A 17,699-nucleotide genomic window follows, 5' to 3' on the forward strand; every position below is an offset into this window, starting at 1 on the left:
ATTTTTTTTTTTTTCTTTCCCAAGACATATTCAGCCTTTGATTGGACTTGGAGACTCATCAGATGTCACATTGCGAACGTGTGCACTCGCGTGAGATTGCCAGGTTGAGACGCCGCCTTCTGAACAGGTACCGAGATCAAAGGAGATCAGGGAACTTCAAAGAAGCGCACCGCTGAGGTGCTGGCCACTGCCTTAAAAAGATGAGCTCAGATTGACTCATTTAAAATATGAGAACTGTCAAAGGGTATGATTCACTTTTTAAAATAAGGGCAGAAACCACGGTTATTCACATTCTTACTCTGCTCGTAATTTAACAGTAATAGAACTAGGCTTTTTTTTTTTTGGTTTTCACCATACAGGAAGCAAGTGGAGCCAAATTGGTCCTGTGGTACTTAAATAAGAATTCCCACATGCCATTGGCCCGTTGCACTGTGACTGGACTCCTACATGAGACTGTTTAGCCTGCTTATTGAGTGCATTTAATGACACTTTCCACAGATGAATTATGATGAATTATTATCAGATGAAGACATGGACTAGTTCTACTTCTTCTTCTTCTTCTCCTCCTTCTTCTTCTTCTTCTTCACGTATACATTTATAGAGAGGCCCTCTCTGGGATTCTAATCTGGGACCATCCTGCTGTGGTGCAACAGTGCTATGCGCTGCATCACAGCAACATTGGGACAAAAAAACGTTGACGAAAACGCGCAATACACCGCAAATAAATCATCAGTTCATTTCGACTTGTTTTTAGGTGAGACCTGCATTACAGTATAACCAAACCCGCGGCACCGCTCCGTCTCCCCCACCTGATGGCGCTGTTGGTGCTGTCCGGGTCCCGCGCGGTCACCGCCCCCACCTCCGTGCCCGCGGGGGCGTTCTCGTACACGTCCATGATGTAGTAGTCCATGGAGAAGACGGGCGCCTCGTCCACGTCGCCCACGGTGATCTTCAGCGTGGCGCTGTCTTTGAAGGGGCCCAGGTAGGAGAAGCGGGGGTCCGGGTGTGCGTTGGCCCCCTCGATGTGAAGGGTGTAGGTCTTCTTCTTCTCGTAGTTCAAGGGCTGCAGCGGGTCAAAGGACCAGAGTAAAAAAAAAAAACACACAAAAAAACATCAGCGTTAATTATGCTCCAAACGAGCGTGTGAAGCCACACACAATAACTCAACATCAATATAAAATATACTTCAGCTGTTGATATCATTTCACCAAAATTTGATATCATTACACAGAAAGTTTCGATCTGAAAAAAAATAAACAGAAATGAACAGAAAATGAAAAAATGAAGAGTTCAGTGCACGGTAAGAGCAGAGTTCAGAGCGTTGCTATTTTAAAAAATACGTCACACCGTCAAACGGCCACCGGGCCGGTTAATTTCGTTTATGCCACTGAGTCTCGCGCCGTATGCGATGAGTCAACACCAGCATCAGGGGCCTCACTTTCATAAGAGGAACAGGCTCCCTGGTGTTAACATGGTGTGGGTGTCATTAATGATGTAGAACAACAACAACAAAAGTTAATAGTATTATTAAGCTTTAAGCATTCAGCTAGCACAGTTCAGCTCGTGAACTGTTTCATAAGAATAATTTGTGAAAATTAAAAAGAGAAACGCTACATTTATGTTACAGGCATTTAGCAGATATCCTGATCCAGAGAGACTTATCATAATTTTGTAATGTAATTTAGATTTTTAAAAATAAAATAAATGTAGATGTATGAATCTTTTCCAAAGAAAGGGTGTATAGTAGCCATTCAAATACTGGGCAATTATACAGAACAGTTCAGGTTCAGTACTTTGCTCAAGGGTACAACAGAAGTGTAAATCCTTAGAATCAAACCTGCAGCCTTTCGGTTACAAGGCCAGTTGCCTAAGCTTTATACTACACTACCACCTGAAAAAGAAGAAGGGGAAAAAACTACCTTTGTGTTTAAATATATTCCGTGAGCTTTTTCTTCAAACCAAGCTTTAAAAAAAAATGTATTGAAGAGTCACTGAAATGATAATCGCAAGGTTAAGCATTGATCCATCTTTCTCTTTCCAAGGCTGGCTTTTGTTGACCTTGAAAGCCAAACCACAGGCAGCAGAATGGAAATATAAATAAATAAATAAATACATAAATAAAAAAGCTTGATCTTTAAAAGTGAGGCGTTCGTCTTGCTGGATAACGGGCTGGGGCCTAAACCGTGTTCAGACCGTGCTTTCATACACAGTTACGGGTCAGGATACTGACTCATTGACCGAGGCTGGCTAGAACGAAAGCCGGTGGATTACAGCACAGCCACGTTGCGCAGCGCGGAGGGAACCGCCTGTGAAGATCAGGTGATGCTGGTTCAAATCCCCCGAGAGGCATGGCCGACATGGCTTAGGTGGCAACCTGTGGTCTTAACGAGATGTGGGTGTGGCTAAAGTGCGAGCTGTACAACATTTCATGGGCGTGGTTAAGTAGGAGGTGTGGTGTCATTTTTACATAGGCATGCCTAAACAAGGGGTGTGGTTTAAATGACAACTTTCATAAGGCTTGTTTAATGTGGGCTTTTTTAATGGTATGTAGGCATGGCTTAGGAAGAGCTGGGGCTTTTTTTTTGGTAATGATTTGATTTCGACGGGGCCGTCAGCAGGTGTCTGTGATTCAGGCGCAGCTAAACGAGAGCTGTGATGATGATGATGATGATGATGTGATTTTTAAGAACGCCTCCTGTACCTTTCTGAGCGAGATGACCCCCTCTCTGGTCTCCCGGTCGGTGGAAATGGAGAAGACGGAGGCCCCGTCCGGGTTGGTGATGCTGTACTTGATCTCTGCGTTGACGGCCAGATCCTCATCGTTGGCTTTGATTTTGCCCACCGGCTTCCCAACCTGCGCCGATTCCGGGACGTAAAGCTGGTAGTTTTCTGCAGGGAGACAATAAAAAAATGATACACTCCTTATACAAAAAAAAGAAAAAAAACAATTGCAATACTGCTATTACTACTACTACTATTACTACTACTACTACTACTAGTACCACTACTACTACTACTCATCAGACAATTCACATGTGGTTAAAGTGCAGATTCTCAACTTTTATTAAAGGAATCACAGCACATTTTAATACATAGACTCCAAAATAATGTAGTACTAGCTAAATCAAGAAAATAAAAATAAAATTATTTTTTCCCAAATATTATGAAGCTCATGAACGGTATATAACACAAACAAATAGAAAGTTGCATGCTTTTTTCTGTTCTACAATATCTGTAGAGCACTGTGGCAAACCCCATAAAGAAGCTCTGGGGGAAATAATAACTACATCAGTATTCATATGAGTGTCATCATGTTTTCTGGTGATATTGTAAACAATTATTCTATTTCTTTTTTTTATTCATCAGTCAGAAACATGATCGTCTGACTAAAAGCTTGGATTATTTTCTATTTAATTTGCAAATCATATCTATTGTAAATCAAAAAGATTTACACTGCTTATTTCCTAAAATGAACTAATATTCAGCAAGTGACAAGCAAACAAAACGCGAGATGTGCTTGAATTGTTTCACTGAGAATCAATCATTGAACAGCAAGATTTAATTTCAGCCCATGCAAGATTATCCAGGCCAAGCAAATTTGTCACTGTTTTTGTGCACAATTGTAGCAGGGGGTGAATGCTGCCACAGCCTTGCATAAAATGTTAGGAAAACATTAGCTTATGATGTTTTGACTTGGAGTCGCTGGCGATGGAAAAACATAGCCGCAGCCTAGCAGGAACGTTAGCGAGAACGTCTGGCTGTGACAGGTTGATGGATTGCACGAGCGCAGGAAGCTATCTAATCAGGAAGGCTTCCTCTTAGGCTCATTCCGTGGCCTCATAACGGCGTGTGAATGTGAGCTAATAGGATCGCTTTCAATTATTCACAAAGAAGGGGAGGGGGCGAGGGGGGGGGGGGTGAGGAAACAGAACATCGCGCGCGGTATCCGCCGGGGGGGCTTGACCTCCAGCTGCATGTCGCGCAGACGGCCGTCTGCCATTTCTTGATTATTAAAAATGGAGCTCAGGCAATATAATTAACCCAATTAGTCATAGCAAAACAAGCCAGCTTTCCTGGGAGGCGGCTGCGATCGCGAGGCACGCATTACTTCCCGCTGAGAAGGTGCGAGCTGTCACATGATTGGTCTGCTCAGCGGTGAGTACAGACCAGACACTATTCACGGTCTCTTGGGTACCTCTAGCCCTACCTCAGTTCTGGTTCAATGTAAAATTCAAGCAACTGGTTGAATGGCCTCCGGTTGTGTACATTAACAGTGGTGTGTGCTTGAATTCACAGGAAACAGGAAAAACTGCATGTGTTTGTAAAAGTCTGTCGGTCCGGTTCGTGAATTTCAAAGCAAATGTCTGACGATGATCGCTGTGATGCTTCCGACTAATTGATATCCTGTCAATGTTGAAAGGCAGAGATAAGGGGAAAGGGATTTAAAAAATTAGTGCATATCCCTCTGAACAATGTCAGGTAGTCCATTTGAGATGTGGGTAGGTGCTTCAAAAGGTGCATTTTTAAGAGGACGTCGACGGGCACATACTCTGAGGGAATTTAGGAGGGTTGTCGTTGACGTCCGTCAGGGTGATGTTGATGGTGGTCGACCCAGAGAGTCCTCCGACTTGCCCCGCCATGTCTTTGGCTTGAATGACGACAGCATAGTGCTCTCTCGCTTCTCGATCCATGTTAGCTAAAGCAGTCCTGATGATCCCTGGAACACACCCACACATACACACACACACACACACGGACATGCACACACACACAGAAAAGCAATGAACCGAAAATCATCATCATTAACCTCACGTTCATCATTATTATAATCCTCATCGCTATGTACATTGTCGTCAGCATCAGCAGAAAAAAAAAAAAAAAGTCACTCATTCTCATATACTGTCACGGTCAAAATCATTTTAATTTCCACTGACATAAAATCCAGTCCTTGAAAAGTTACTGTATAAAAGAAAGTGATGCTCTCCTCCCTCCACACCCCTCTCCCATCCTCCCTGCACCACAGTGAAGGGACCAGCCAGCCAGATCGCCCTCCAAGGCCATAAAAATCAGTCGTAATTGAGTTTACGGCATCACACAGGCGCTGAGAGACCCCCCCCCCATCAGCCCTGTCTAGACCGCCAGACGATGAGGCGTTGAACCCAGATGAAGGGGAAGCCCAGCACTAGAGCGAGTGGCTGCGAGCTTTCGGTACATTCACTCACTCACTCACTCACATCCATTCACATGAACGGCCATTTTGCAGAGGGCTGGGGTGTGTGATGACACCCCTGTTTTAGGCACCACTAGCTTTGCTTCAACAGTTTGGAGATAGTTACAACCAGAGCAATGCGCACGCAAACACACACACACACACACACACACACATGCACACAAAATGAAGGTGAATGCCAAAAAATATCGGAATATTCAGCCCTGAATTCTGGAATTAGCCTGCTTGAAAAGTTGCAGCAGAGAATCACATTGTAATCTAGGTCAACATGCAGACTGTCACAGAGGCCTTGCGTGTGATAAGAGCCTTTTGACAGTCTGTATTAAAAAAATAAATAGCAATAATAATAATAATACATAACATAAAATTGCTTCTTCGATACTCCTTGTAACTGGAACACCTCCACTCTCTCGAAAACCAAGGTTAATCTTTCTCCACCTTTCATTATATTTCAAGTGAGTGCACGACCTTGGTGAAGACAGGAAGCTGTGCCCGCCCTGGCACCTCTTCAATCACGTTCGTAACTACGGCGACAGCCACAGACACCGCCGCGGGTGCACAGGGAGGTGAAACATAACCGCTCCTGCCGAAGAACTGCACTTCCGTCTTCCAACGTGAACGAACTGTCAGAAACTATTTCTATCCTTAGTCTTCTCGCCACCAAAATTAGCTGCGAGTATTCAACGCCGGAGAGATCTGATGACGGACGTGTCTGGTTGTCGTACTGTTCAAGGTGCGGCAAGCGGCTTCTCTCCCCGGATAAGCACGTGCTTCGTGGGCCACAGCCAGGCAGCACAATTGCCACCTTCGCATTTGACACGTTTCGAAAATACATGACAGAGCGAAAGGGGTCACCAGCACAGGAAGCATTCATGGTTAAGTGGAACACGTTTATTCCGCCGGAGTGAATTTTTATCCCTAAACAACTCTAACGCCGGATTTATACTTCGTTGCACAACCTTTTTGACAAGTGTCGCATGACAGAAATTACGTATTATCAACGGGAAAAAAGTGTCACGACACTTTTTTTCCAGTTTCCCGCACCTCTAGAATTTTGTCATGTCGCGGAACTTCATACTTTGTTGCGCAGTGTTGATTGGACAGCCAAATGGAACACCGAAATTCATTGTCATGGATACATCTTTATTTTTGGTTTAGTGACAGACCGCCTTTATTTTTTTCTGTTTGCATCATTAGCATAAACAGCGGAAGTTACGTACAAATGCAGATTAAGGCCAACGTGTTTTTGTTCATTCCAAATGAATTTACCACACAGTCTAAACCGATAAACGCCCCAGGTGACTACTCAACTGAGACGTTTCTGTAGGACCCAGTCACAGGCTTACTGATGTTTTCAAAAATAAATATTTAGAGGGCTCTTATGAAAGCTCTTCAATGACAGATGGCGAATTCTCAAAAAAAAACAAACAAAAAAAAAAACATAAAAATATCTTTTGCAAGAGGCCTGTAAATGTAAATAAAGGATGTCACCACTGTAAATAAATGTTTAAATATGCAAAGCAGATGTCTGGGGTCCCTTCTTTTGAGTCTGTTTTTTATTTATTTATTTTTTTGTCTTGGTGAAAGTTGTGCTCAGTGTTGGAAATGGCCTCGGATGGCTTGCTCAGGTGCGGATGCAGGTGTCGCAGGTAATTGTGGCTGACTCTCCGATGTGCCCGGTCTGTTTACCCTCGCGCCATCTGGGCTTCCTGCTCGACAGACCCCGCGAAGAACCCCCGGTCCGCATTATCTCGGTACACTAGAGACGAGTTCGACAACAGCTTTGCTATTTATAAAGTTTTTTTTAAAACGCAATATGCCAGGTGTTTTGGAGGTGCTTTGTACACCACGCAACAGTCGTTCGGTATAATTCTGTGGCAGCCTGGAATATCTCAGTCTTTTTCTTATTACTTTTTTTTTGTGTGTGTGTGTGTAACAATATACAACATTTTCAATTTAGTGTTATTCGCTCACCAATCCTTCCTGACACGCGCGTAAACAGAGTTTGCAGAGACAGGCGCGGCGAAGATATGCTTGATTATCCATCTGCGATTCGCAAACGAGGTTTTCATGGCCGCGTGCCTTCCCTGTCACACCCTGCGCTGGTTACGTTCGCGTGCGATTCCAAGCAGCCCGCCTCTGCGCTCATCCAGCCCCAGGACAGCGTACGTGAAGCATAAATTTATTTATTTAAAAAAAAAAAAAAATCTACACGGAGACCGTTTACCGCCGCTCAGTCGACAGGCCAGGGGGCGTGTCTCATCACCCTGGAGACCATAGGGTAACAAGCCGTGCCCATCCCTAAAATGAGCCCACTCGCTTACGCTTATCTCAGTTATGACACACGAAGAAGCCTTGACACGTAACAATATCGTTTAGCGTTTCTTTAGACTGAGTGGGTGTTTCAATATCTCATGAAGGTATTTAGAGGCGTAATGTATGAGGACGTGTTGCAGAATTGAGATGTTTTGAGTGTTCTGTTTATCTATCTACTGTCTGACTGAAGAGAGAGTGAGTGAGAGAGAGAGAGAGAGAGAGAGAGAGAGAGAGATAAAATGCATCAATCACATCATATTTAGGTATTTGATTTGATGATCACATCATATTTAGGGATTGTTAAGAAACCTGTAGGGATATAATGAGCACATCAACGCCACACCTGCCTTTGATTACACACATCCTTTTAAAATGCACCGCAGATGGGCTTTTTTTTTAACAGGCAGAATAGGCAGCCTGAAGGGCAGTTTTATGAAGCGGTACGTCGCGTGACGGGTAGGAGAACGCCTTCCACACGGGGGCACTCAACCCAAAACACGTCATCGGTCGTGGCCGCAGGCACTGTTACATAACTGAGCGCGCTCCTGCTCGAATTAGGCAGTCATGCAGTTACACAGCTGACCAAAACTGACTGTTTTAACACTGCCAATTTAAAGGGATAGTATAACTGCCTGTTTTTTTCATACCATTTTGGTGTATTTCAATTTGCACAGTTTTGACTGGGACATACAGGTTTGTGCATGATTGAGGATATTATTGTTAGACATATACAGACACTTCTGATGACATGGCATTCAGGATTTGGGGCTGAATACATGTTCTGTATATGCAGACCCTTGAATAAGATACATAAATAAATACATTTTATTAATAATTAATACATGTATACATAAATAACACTAACCCTAACCCATACTTTTAACATTTTTAATATATTTTTTTTAGGTGACTTTGATTGATGTACATATCATTTTGCCTATAAACAGTAGCACTGAAGCTTTAAAAGACAAAAAAAAAAAAGTCTGCTCAGCTATATGGACCTCATAAAATGGAAATATTTAATAAGGTTTAAGACAGCCATATTAAGATACTACAGACTTCGTAGAGTTTGAATCAATGGTCTGGGTCTCCTTGAATGTTAGAATCCGTGCCTCTCCTGACGTGCGTTTGAAGAAGGCTGGTGCAGCGATGCCTCTTGAATAAATCTTTAAATTAGGGAATTCACAAGGCACCAGGGCTAGTTCCGTCTGGAAGTGAGAACCACTGAAAGTCTTCATCGGTACAAAAAAAAAACAAGTTTGTACAATATTAGCATTGTGACCAGGCTGAGTAGAGCAGAGAAGTGATCGGGTATAAATGAGTGTTTTCGGGTCTTGTCTTTCTTAATGTGTTAAATGCTAATTAAAAGGAACGCATCATAAAAAACTCAAAAGGAAGTAAATCTTGAATTGAAAATTTCTGTGCCTCTCAGACCGATGCTGACCGGTACTTTACATCTATAGTTTTAGCAGTTTAATTATTATTGTTTCTCGGGCTGCATTTCCCCTGAAGACTAGCATGCAGCATCTATAACTACTTTGTAAGCATGTCATGACTACTTAACAAAGACAAAGCAGATCTGAAAAAAAATCTTATTTCTAATGTAAGGCAACACATGGTTCTATGTGAACTCTTTCACCAAAATCCCAGCATGCATCATTATGAATGAATTATAAAGTCATGATGTATTGTGATAGCGCTATGCTGCGATAATGAATAGGTTAAACAAGCATGCGGAACAGTGTGACCAGAGTTTGAAACCGTTCTGTTAATAAATGTGTCTGGAAAAAGGTGTTAAAGAAAAAAAAAAGAAAAAAAACAAAAAATCAAAGCTCAAATTAAATTATTTATTTATTTATTTTTTTCAAATGAAGACTTTCAGTGGTTTTTACTTTCACACAGAACTATCCCTGGTGCCTTTTGAACTTCCTAATTTAAGCACACATTAGGAGTAGAGCCGTAGAATTCAGACATTCAAGGAGAGCCAGATCATTGATTCATACTCTGCAAAGAATTTTAATATAGCTGTCTCAAACCTTTGCAATTTTTCCGTATAATAGATGTAATTTTAAGTTTTTTTTTTTTTTTCCATTTTAAGAGGTCTTTTTTATGCGTTAGAATCTAATTAAAAGGAACACATCTGATAAAAACGGCAACGAGAGGAAATCTGAAATTGACAATGGCTGCGCCTGAATTCAATCACGGTATTTAATCTCAGATACTAAAAACAGCGAATCTCTATTGATTTTTGGAAATTGACATTGGGGTGCAGCTTGTTGAGGGCTGGACACAGGAAATACCAAGTTACAGAACAGTTGTTCGACAAGAACATGGAGACCTTGGCTTTTCAAAGGTTTTCTACAGGACATGCCTACCGCCGGCAAATAACTGACCCCATTCAGACGTGGCCATTCGCGTTTTTGTTTGAAAACCAGCATTGGACAGTATGCATACCGCCTTCCTCCAAGGTCTCCTCCTATTGAGGAGTTTTTATTTATTTATTTTTTTCATCAAAATTGCCCACTTTTTGGGTTTTTTTTTTTTTTTTTTTTGCTTCCCAGTTCCACTGTAAATGATCTTTGTGACAGTGTCTCTGTAAAAAAAAAAAAAAAAAAATCTCATTATGCTTGACTACAGAAAGGTAACAATAAAGAAAGCAATAATGCAAATCACCAAATTACGAATTATTTCCCTCCAGGGACAACAGGCAGACCCAGTCAGTGCTGTGGGCTCTTCACTGTAATGTCTTCATACAGGCTCTTGCCACACACATGTGCAAAACAGACACACTAGGGCACTGTCTTACATTTCCTCTAACATCTTAAAGGATGATCTTAATCTTCAATGCGAGAGAACAAATTGCATTAAGCAGGCGTGTCTGCATACATACTTTCAATCCTGTTTTACTGTTAAACCCAGCAAATATAACTCAGGGATTCAGACGGACATGACTGTTTCTCAAACACCTCAAAGCATATGTGGAAAAGAGGACTGTTAAAAGGAGAGACCATGGGGCAGTTAAATATTCTGGTCTGAACCGGATCGACTGTATCTTTATGTATAAATATTCTGGTCTGAACCAGGTGGACTGTCTATATGCAATCAATAAATATTTGAGTCTGAACCAAATTGACTGGTTTTTTCCAACTATGTTCATCCAGAGGTTGTTTCATTTAAGTTCACACCAGACCTGGGTTAAATACGTATTTGTTTTGGATTCAAATACTTTTTTTATGCACCAGGCAAACTATTCCACATGTAACATATCTAATGCTGCTGTATGTTTCATTACTCATATACTGTTTATTATTATATCGTATGTTATATACAGTGATGTGTTTCATCTGCTTTATGGTCTAATTGAGAAATTACCCAACCTGACATTCCACCAAAAAGTTTCTTACTTTCCAATTTAATCCCAAAATATGGTTAAACAAAAAAAATAATAATAAGAAAAGAAATGGAGCCCTAATCCTGGGGAATACTTGCTGTAGGACAGAAGGCATTTGGAGGAGTGTGTGCTCGAACCCGTGAAGCACTGTGCCTGTAATTCTTCCCCCGTCAGAACAGGCATCATCTCGCCGTTCTCAGGAAGGCGCATGAGTATGAATTTAAAACCCCGAATTACCCGAAATGAAGCCGGCGTTTCCGCGACAGCACGAAGCATCGCCGGGCGTTAATGGAGGCGAACCTGCGCACATGATTAAAATGGCATGAGGAAAGAAGCAGAGGCCTCGGTAAACATAACCCAGCGATGTACTGCCATCTCTTCAACTAAGCACACGCACCTTGGCTCTTAGGGGAAGGGGAAAAACACACTAGATAATGAAATCAAGGAGACTATTCATTTATTTATTCCAGATAAATCATATATTCCTTTATGGATGATGAGAAAAAGAAAACTGAAAAAATGATTTTATTTTCCAATTTAAAATTTATTTTTTGTTATGGGAATTTGTATCAAGGCACGAGGAAGAAGCAGAAATGGGCACAGTCCGTTTTGCAAAAAAAAAGAAAAGAAAAAAAAAGCAGCCATTCTGACTTTCAGAAACAGGAAGCAGATCATAATGCGAGGGGCAGAATTCTATTTAAAGACCAAACTGTTAATCAAGATGCTGGTGTGCAATTCCAGTTGCTATGCACCTAATATGGGCTGAGAATTAACTGGATGAAAGGACGTATCTGGAGTTGTGAAAAGAAACTGATTGTACACAGAGGACACATAGCCGTCAAACCCACTAATGAAAGCACTGCATCTGTTACCTGGAAGCTGGGGGAGAGAGAGCCTTGTGGTGTTGAAAGGTAGAGCACACATCGTGCAGCAATAGAGAAACCTCCAGAATCTTATTTATATTCCACAACCCACTGGCCTCCGGGACAGTGAGTTTTCATCTGCAGAGTGAGGACAGTGTGTGTGTGTGTGTGTGTGTGTGCAGTAAAGTATGTCTGTGCATGTTTGCAGGATCGGAGTATGACTGTGTGTGTGTGTGTGAGAGCATGTGCATGTGTGCATGAATGCATGAGTGTGCTAGTGTATGTGTGTATGTGTACAGGAATGGATTGTGAAAGTGTATGTGCATGTGTGTGTGTGTGTGTGTGCGCATATGTTTGTGTGTGTGCGCATGTGTGAGTGTATGCGCGCGTGTTTGTGTGTGTGTGTGCCTGTTGATGCAACTCTATGTGAGTAGAACCTTGTTTTTTCGTGGGGCTGTATGTCATTGCCTGTCATCTCTGGATCACACTGCACTGTACCCTTGTTAGTGTAGGCAGACTTTTTTTTTTTTTTTTTTTGCAAGCAAATGTCAGTATTGCTTATCTTGTGCAGGCTATAGTGAAACATGAGTGAAAATCCATCGGACAAAAAAAACAGTAAGAATGAGTCTTCCAGTAAGAATGAGTCTTCCTTTCCTAAAATCCCCAAAGATGCTCTACGCGAGGATGAACAATTTCTGTCTGTCAGATATCTGACTGACAACAAAGGTAATAGGCTCATCAGACAAATCCCACCTTATAGCTATATCTGTCCCTGCTGACTAATAAATAAGTAAAACGGTTTTCTCAAGACTGACACTCCAGGCTACAATCAAAAGATAACTGGCCTGGCTAATAGCACAGACAGGAAATTACATAGATCAGTAAGTAAATAAGTAAGTAAATAAATAAATAAATAAATGAATAGCTTGAGTGTTCGCTCAGATAATCTCTAAGGTTCGATTCCCAGGTAGGACACTGCCATTGTACCCTTGAGTAAGGTACTTAACCTGCACAGCTTCAGTACATATCCAGTCGTAAAAATGGATGCAATGTAAATGCTGTGTAAAAAAGTTGCGTAAGTTGCTCTGGATAAGAGCGCCTGCTAAACCATCCGTAATGTAAATGCGATGAATGGATTGGGTGGAGCTACCGCATGCTGTCAGTCACAGGGGTTTGACACAATTCCAATCGATCAAACGATTGGCTCAGGTCAGAAACAAACGGCAGCTCCTCCCACTTCAGAGCCCTTGACCCCCACCCTCTATTACATTCAAATTTAAATTCAGGCATTTAGCAGAGGCTCTTCCTCCTGAATGACTTACACGAGAGAAGGGATTTTGTCATGAGAGATTCTGGGCCTAATCCACAGTGATGTGGCGCTCTGTTCACGATACGTAGTATTAAAAGAGATGAATTAGGGCCATTACTTCTAATTCCATTCTGGGGAATACGCTGTGTAGTGTTGGTTCCGCTAATATGCTGCTAATGAGATATGAGTGAGCTGTTAATTGGAAATTCGTCCCGGCCTTATGTTTCTCTGACAGGTATATGCTGTCGGCTCTCGGCAAAAGAAATGTTTCTCTTTGTGTTTTTTTTTTTTTTTTTGTGAAAGGTGCAAATGACTCTCATGTCTATTTACAGCCATTCTTCCTTCGACAGCCGTCCAGACTTCGATTGCGAAATGTCAGCTCTGAAGCTACTGAATAAACACCTTTAATTACAGCTGCCTTCAAGCGCAAAACATGTCCTCAGACAGCGCGTCTCTCCCTCATCGGGGACTCACGTCAAAGCGAAGTCTGGCGAAGTCGAACCGGAATCAGTAATCGGCTCAATCGAGCCTATTTAATTAGGGGCAGCAGAGATCGTCGGCTTGCTTGAGTTACGAGGGCAGCGGTTGTGTACTGTTCTCGATTCGTGCCGCACGTACAGAGTCTGTGAGGTTTGGTGACAAACACATTTTTAAAAGTCTCGAAGAGTCAAAGACTTTCTACAGAGAGAAAAAAAGAAAAAAAACAGGAGGAAAACTATTAATTGGCTACACATCGGTGGAGTCTCTCCACCTTATTGTAACGACGGTTTGCTTCGATCCTGGATGCTGATTGGCTGAGACCGTGTTCTACAATGATTATACATCTTATGCGCATCTTAGTCAAACAGCCTGTTTGCAAACAGTACCAGTCTGCACACAAACTGTTACCAACGCTCGAGGACATGCTGTATCCTGAACATACTGCTTTGCTTCATGCCTAACAACTTCTTTGTGGCTGTGACTATATTCACGATACGGCACAGCCTGCCATTCCATATTGCTTCATTATTACTGTGCTGTACTGGATTTCAGCAGTAACTCTGACCAGTGAAGTAACTAGCCGTTAGCCAGCAGGGAAACAAGTCCTCACTTACACAATAAAATATTACAGAAAATGAAAAACAAAAAAAAAAAATTCCTTTCGCAACCTCCCATGCAGGTGTGCGTTCTTTCCATCCTTAGAACATCAGCAACTACTGTCCAGAGGTGGAAGGTCCAGGGGTCAGAAAGTAAAAGTCCTGCCAGGTGTTTCTGCCACCCATTAACTCAGCCAGCTGTTCTCACTATTCGGTTCTACCGACTGGCTGAAGAATTGTGCTAATTAGCAAATCCATTTGATTTGAACAAAATGGTGGAGAAGATTTTTTACTTTCTGAAACTGCATCTTCTGTCTCTGCTCTGGTCTTTCTTGGCTTTCTTCCCACATCGCCACTGAGAGCGATGACGTGCGATTACCTAACCTTTGCAGTCTGTGTCTTGCCGCCGCTCTCCGAAGAAAAAGCATCCGTTGTTTTCAAAGGCCATTGTCTCAGAACAGTCAGAGCTGTGTACTTTGGGAAATGTGTTGCCTTTTATGGAAGCATTAGATGCATCTTAGAAAGGATTTTATTTATTTATTAAATTTTTTTCCCCAAACAATGTCTGCTGTGACTGCCATAAAGTACATTCAGGACAAAGAGGAAAATATGGATCACTGCACAGCCGTAAAAAAAGACAAAAAAAAAAACAAGAACAAAAACAGGGTAGCAAAATGGTCGGCAAATGTAACTGCATAACTGCTCAATTCTTAAACAATTTGCAAGTAGCTTTGAAAAAGACTTTAGCATGAAATTCACCCAATTAACTCTATTCACGAAGAATGTGAAAAAATAGGCTTACAAAATAAGGGGAATAATCACTGTAAGTACGATCCTAATCTAGTGTTTTTCATGTCACGTTCAGAAGGCCAAAACAACACATTTTGGCTCTTGTCATCAACAGTGTCTATAGCATAAGCAGACAAATAGCACAAACAATACTGAACAGCAATGGTGGACTGTGCTTGCAAAAGTACATCATTTCCTGGTAGGAAGAATCCCAGGCATTTTTACACATAAGTGTCTGTTCATCAATTGTGTCTCAGCAAGGAGATAATTTGCATGCATGCACACACACACACACACACTCTCTCTCTCTCTCTCACACACACACACACACACACATACTCACACACACAAACAAATATTAATTAATTCAATGTCAAAGTGGGACTAAATTGTAATGAGAATAACTTTGCACTAGTGATGGAAGCTCTTTGGCCAATCATCTTTATCTGAGCCTGCTGGAAGACTGCAAAGATGTTCCAACGTTACGTGCTATGCACAGTCAACACCTGTCCTTAACTTCGATTTGCCCACGAGCACAGTGCCGCAGGTTTGGCGATTGTCCGGCGATTAGTTCTCCAGACTGCTTCTCAGGTGAATAATTTATCACACTCGGGCAGGGGCCATCCTCTGCATTTCAACAACAGTCGGCTCGCCATTGCGCTACCGCAAGAACTTTCCGGAACGCTCCCCGAAGCTTTGCTTTTCTCACTTCACTGATCTCGGAGTCTCCTCAGTTAAACCCCCACCACCCCCCCTCCCTCCCCCACCCCCCACCCTCCAACCCCCATCCTGAATTGACAGGCTGTGCTCACTCTGGCCCCCCCGTGCTCCAAGCAGTGCCATGCTAATTTGGCTACCGCTGCTTCGTTTCCCCTGAACAAGGTTAATTTGGCAGCGCAAGGTTGTTAGCCTCACGTTGAACTAAAACACTGGAAACTTGTGAAGGGAGACAGCCAGGGGCTGAAGCCAGGGGGATTATGGGGGATTATGGAGTCTCTCCTCCGCAGTAGGCTTTCAGAACCCCTGCTAATTGTGGGTTCGCATTTTCCAATTCACTTCTTTCCATTTTTTTTTTTTGGTAAACTTTTTTTAACTTTTGAAAAGGTACACTTGACTTGAGTTCTTTTATTTATGTATTTTTAGGTTTAGTTTTTAGTGCATGTCTTCGATTGAGAGAAGTATTTTATCAACAATGAAGGATATTTTAGATATATTCTGAAGATAATAGCTGGTATATATGCATTTATGGTTTCATTGTTTAAGTAATAATAATAATAATAATAATAATAATATGCACTTCAAGCAACTCTAATGTACAGTGGCATTATATAACCAGCGAACAGATAAGAACAGATTCATTTTCACAGTGTTTTTTATATAGTGACAGTGCTTCTTTCGTTGAGTGCAGCAGTTTCCGGTTGTCATAGGAAATAAAAAAATAAAAAAATAAAAAATAAAATCATTAAAGATGCAAAAGTGGCCTCTGGAGTCGTTGGTAACATCCCTGCTTTGGGCTTGATTTTCTTCAAGTTCTGTGTCTTGCTTGATACCACAAACCCAAAGATGTACTGTAGTAGTAGTAGTAGTATTAGCACCAGTAATAGAAGTAGTCGCAGTACTTACTAATGTAACATATTCTTTTTAGCAATCTTCGGATGATACCATAACAGTGTAGCATTACCAGAGTCAAGCTTTCGGGAAAGTAAGCAAGCATGGTGCTCACAAAGACAAGACTGGATTAAGTAGCCCCTTCATAAACTCTTCATGTCTGAAAATGAAACTCTCGCTGCTTTTAAGTCCATCTGTGTTCAGCATTTGTACAACGAGAGGACCGGGTTTGAAATAAATCCTGAATTAAACAAAAGTGAAAATAAAATTATGGTCGTTGCCAGTTTAAGACATTCGTTTGTCGTTTCTTCTTTTTCCTTAACGTTAACATTTGTGGCGGTTGTTCGCCTCTTTAAAACAGAAGCCCCCCGGAAGCCAGCGTCCAAGTGGCACAGACGCTGCTTCTCCTTTGATCCGAGCAGCGGCGGAAGTTAATCTTCTCAGCGTGCTATTGGCCCGATCCAAGTTTTCTCCTTTCAACAGAAAAATCTCTCGCAAAAAAAAAAGTCACATCGGCAGGGAAATGAGCCGACTTCAAATGAAAAAGGAAGTCATCGCGCTGGAGGTGCCTGAATACACTTAACTCTCCACGGGTTCGCTGATTTAAAGCGAGAACGCTGCATGTTTAGACCCAGCTATTAACTTTGACTTCAAAAACAGTCCCATCCAATTCTCGGATTGCAAGCTTTCGAATAGGACAGCCAAGCAATATTCTCATAGTTTTTAAAATTTTTTTGCTAGTATTGTTACATATTTCTGACAAACGTATGGTAACTTGACCCTTTGAACAGTCAACACCGCAGTTTCCATACAATTCCTTAAAAAAAGAAAGACAAAAAAACATTCTGAGGGTGTGGCAGGTACTGCAGCAAAATGAAAAGAAAGCATTACAGCTGAATTTATTTCTTTATTTATTTATCTCAGCGTTTTATTATCCCCGTGGGCTTCTCAGAACAACTTTAAAAGACGTAGCGTTAATGGTGCTGCTAATGGTTGATTGTACGTCATACTGAAAAGTGCTATGAGTTCATTTGGTCTGTACTGTATCGGTGTGTGTGTGTGTGTGTGTGTGCGCACGTTTGTTTTTCTGTATATGTAGGGTGGTGTAAGAAGCTGT

At 41.8% G+C, this 17,699-nt stretch overlaps 1 protein-coding gene across 4 annotated transcripts in view; it reads right to left on the bottom strand.

Annotated features, from left to right (window-relative positions):
• The window catches only part of LOC135253906 (cadherin-18-like), a 203,012-nt gene that overhangs the window by 19,162 nt on the left and 166,151 nt on the right, over positions 1-17,699 (bottom strand). For all 4 annotated transcript variants that reach the window (XM_064333749.1, XM_064333747.1, XM_064333748.1 and 1 more), the window contains 3 exons: positions 4,550-4,717; positions 2,702-2,889; positions 810-1,063 (listed from right to left, as the gene is read on the bottom strand). In XM_064333749.1, coding sequence (XP_064189819.1) covers positions 810-1,063; positions 2,702-2,889; positions 4,550-4,717 — 610 coding nt within the window. The remainder of the gene's footprint in view (positions 1-809; positions 1,064-2,701; positions 2,890-4,549; positions 4,718-17,699) is intronic.

The sequence above is a fragment of the Anguilla rostrata genome, chromosome 4 (assembly GCF_018555375.3).
Source record: "Anguilla rostrata isolate EN2019 chromosome 4, ASM1855537v3, whole genome shotgun sequence".
In the NCBI taxonomy this organism is placed as follows: Eukaryota; Metazoa; Chordata; class Actinopteri; order Anguilliformes; family Anguillidae; genus Anguilla; species Anguilla rostrata.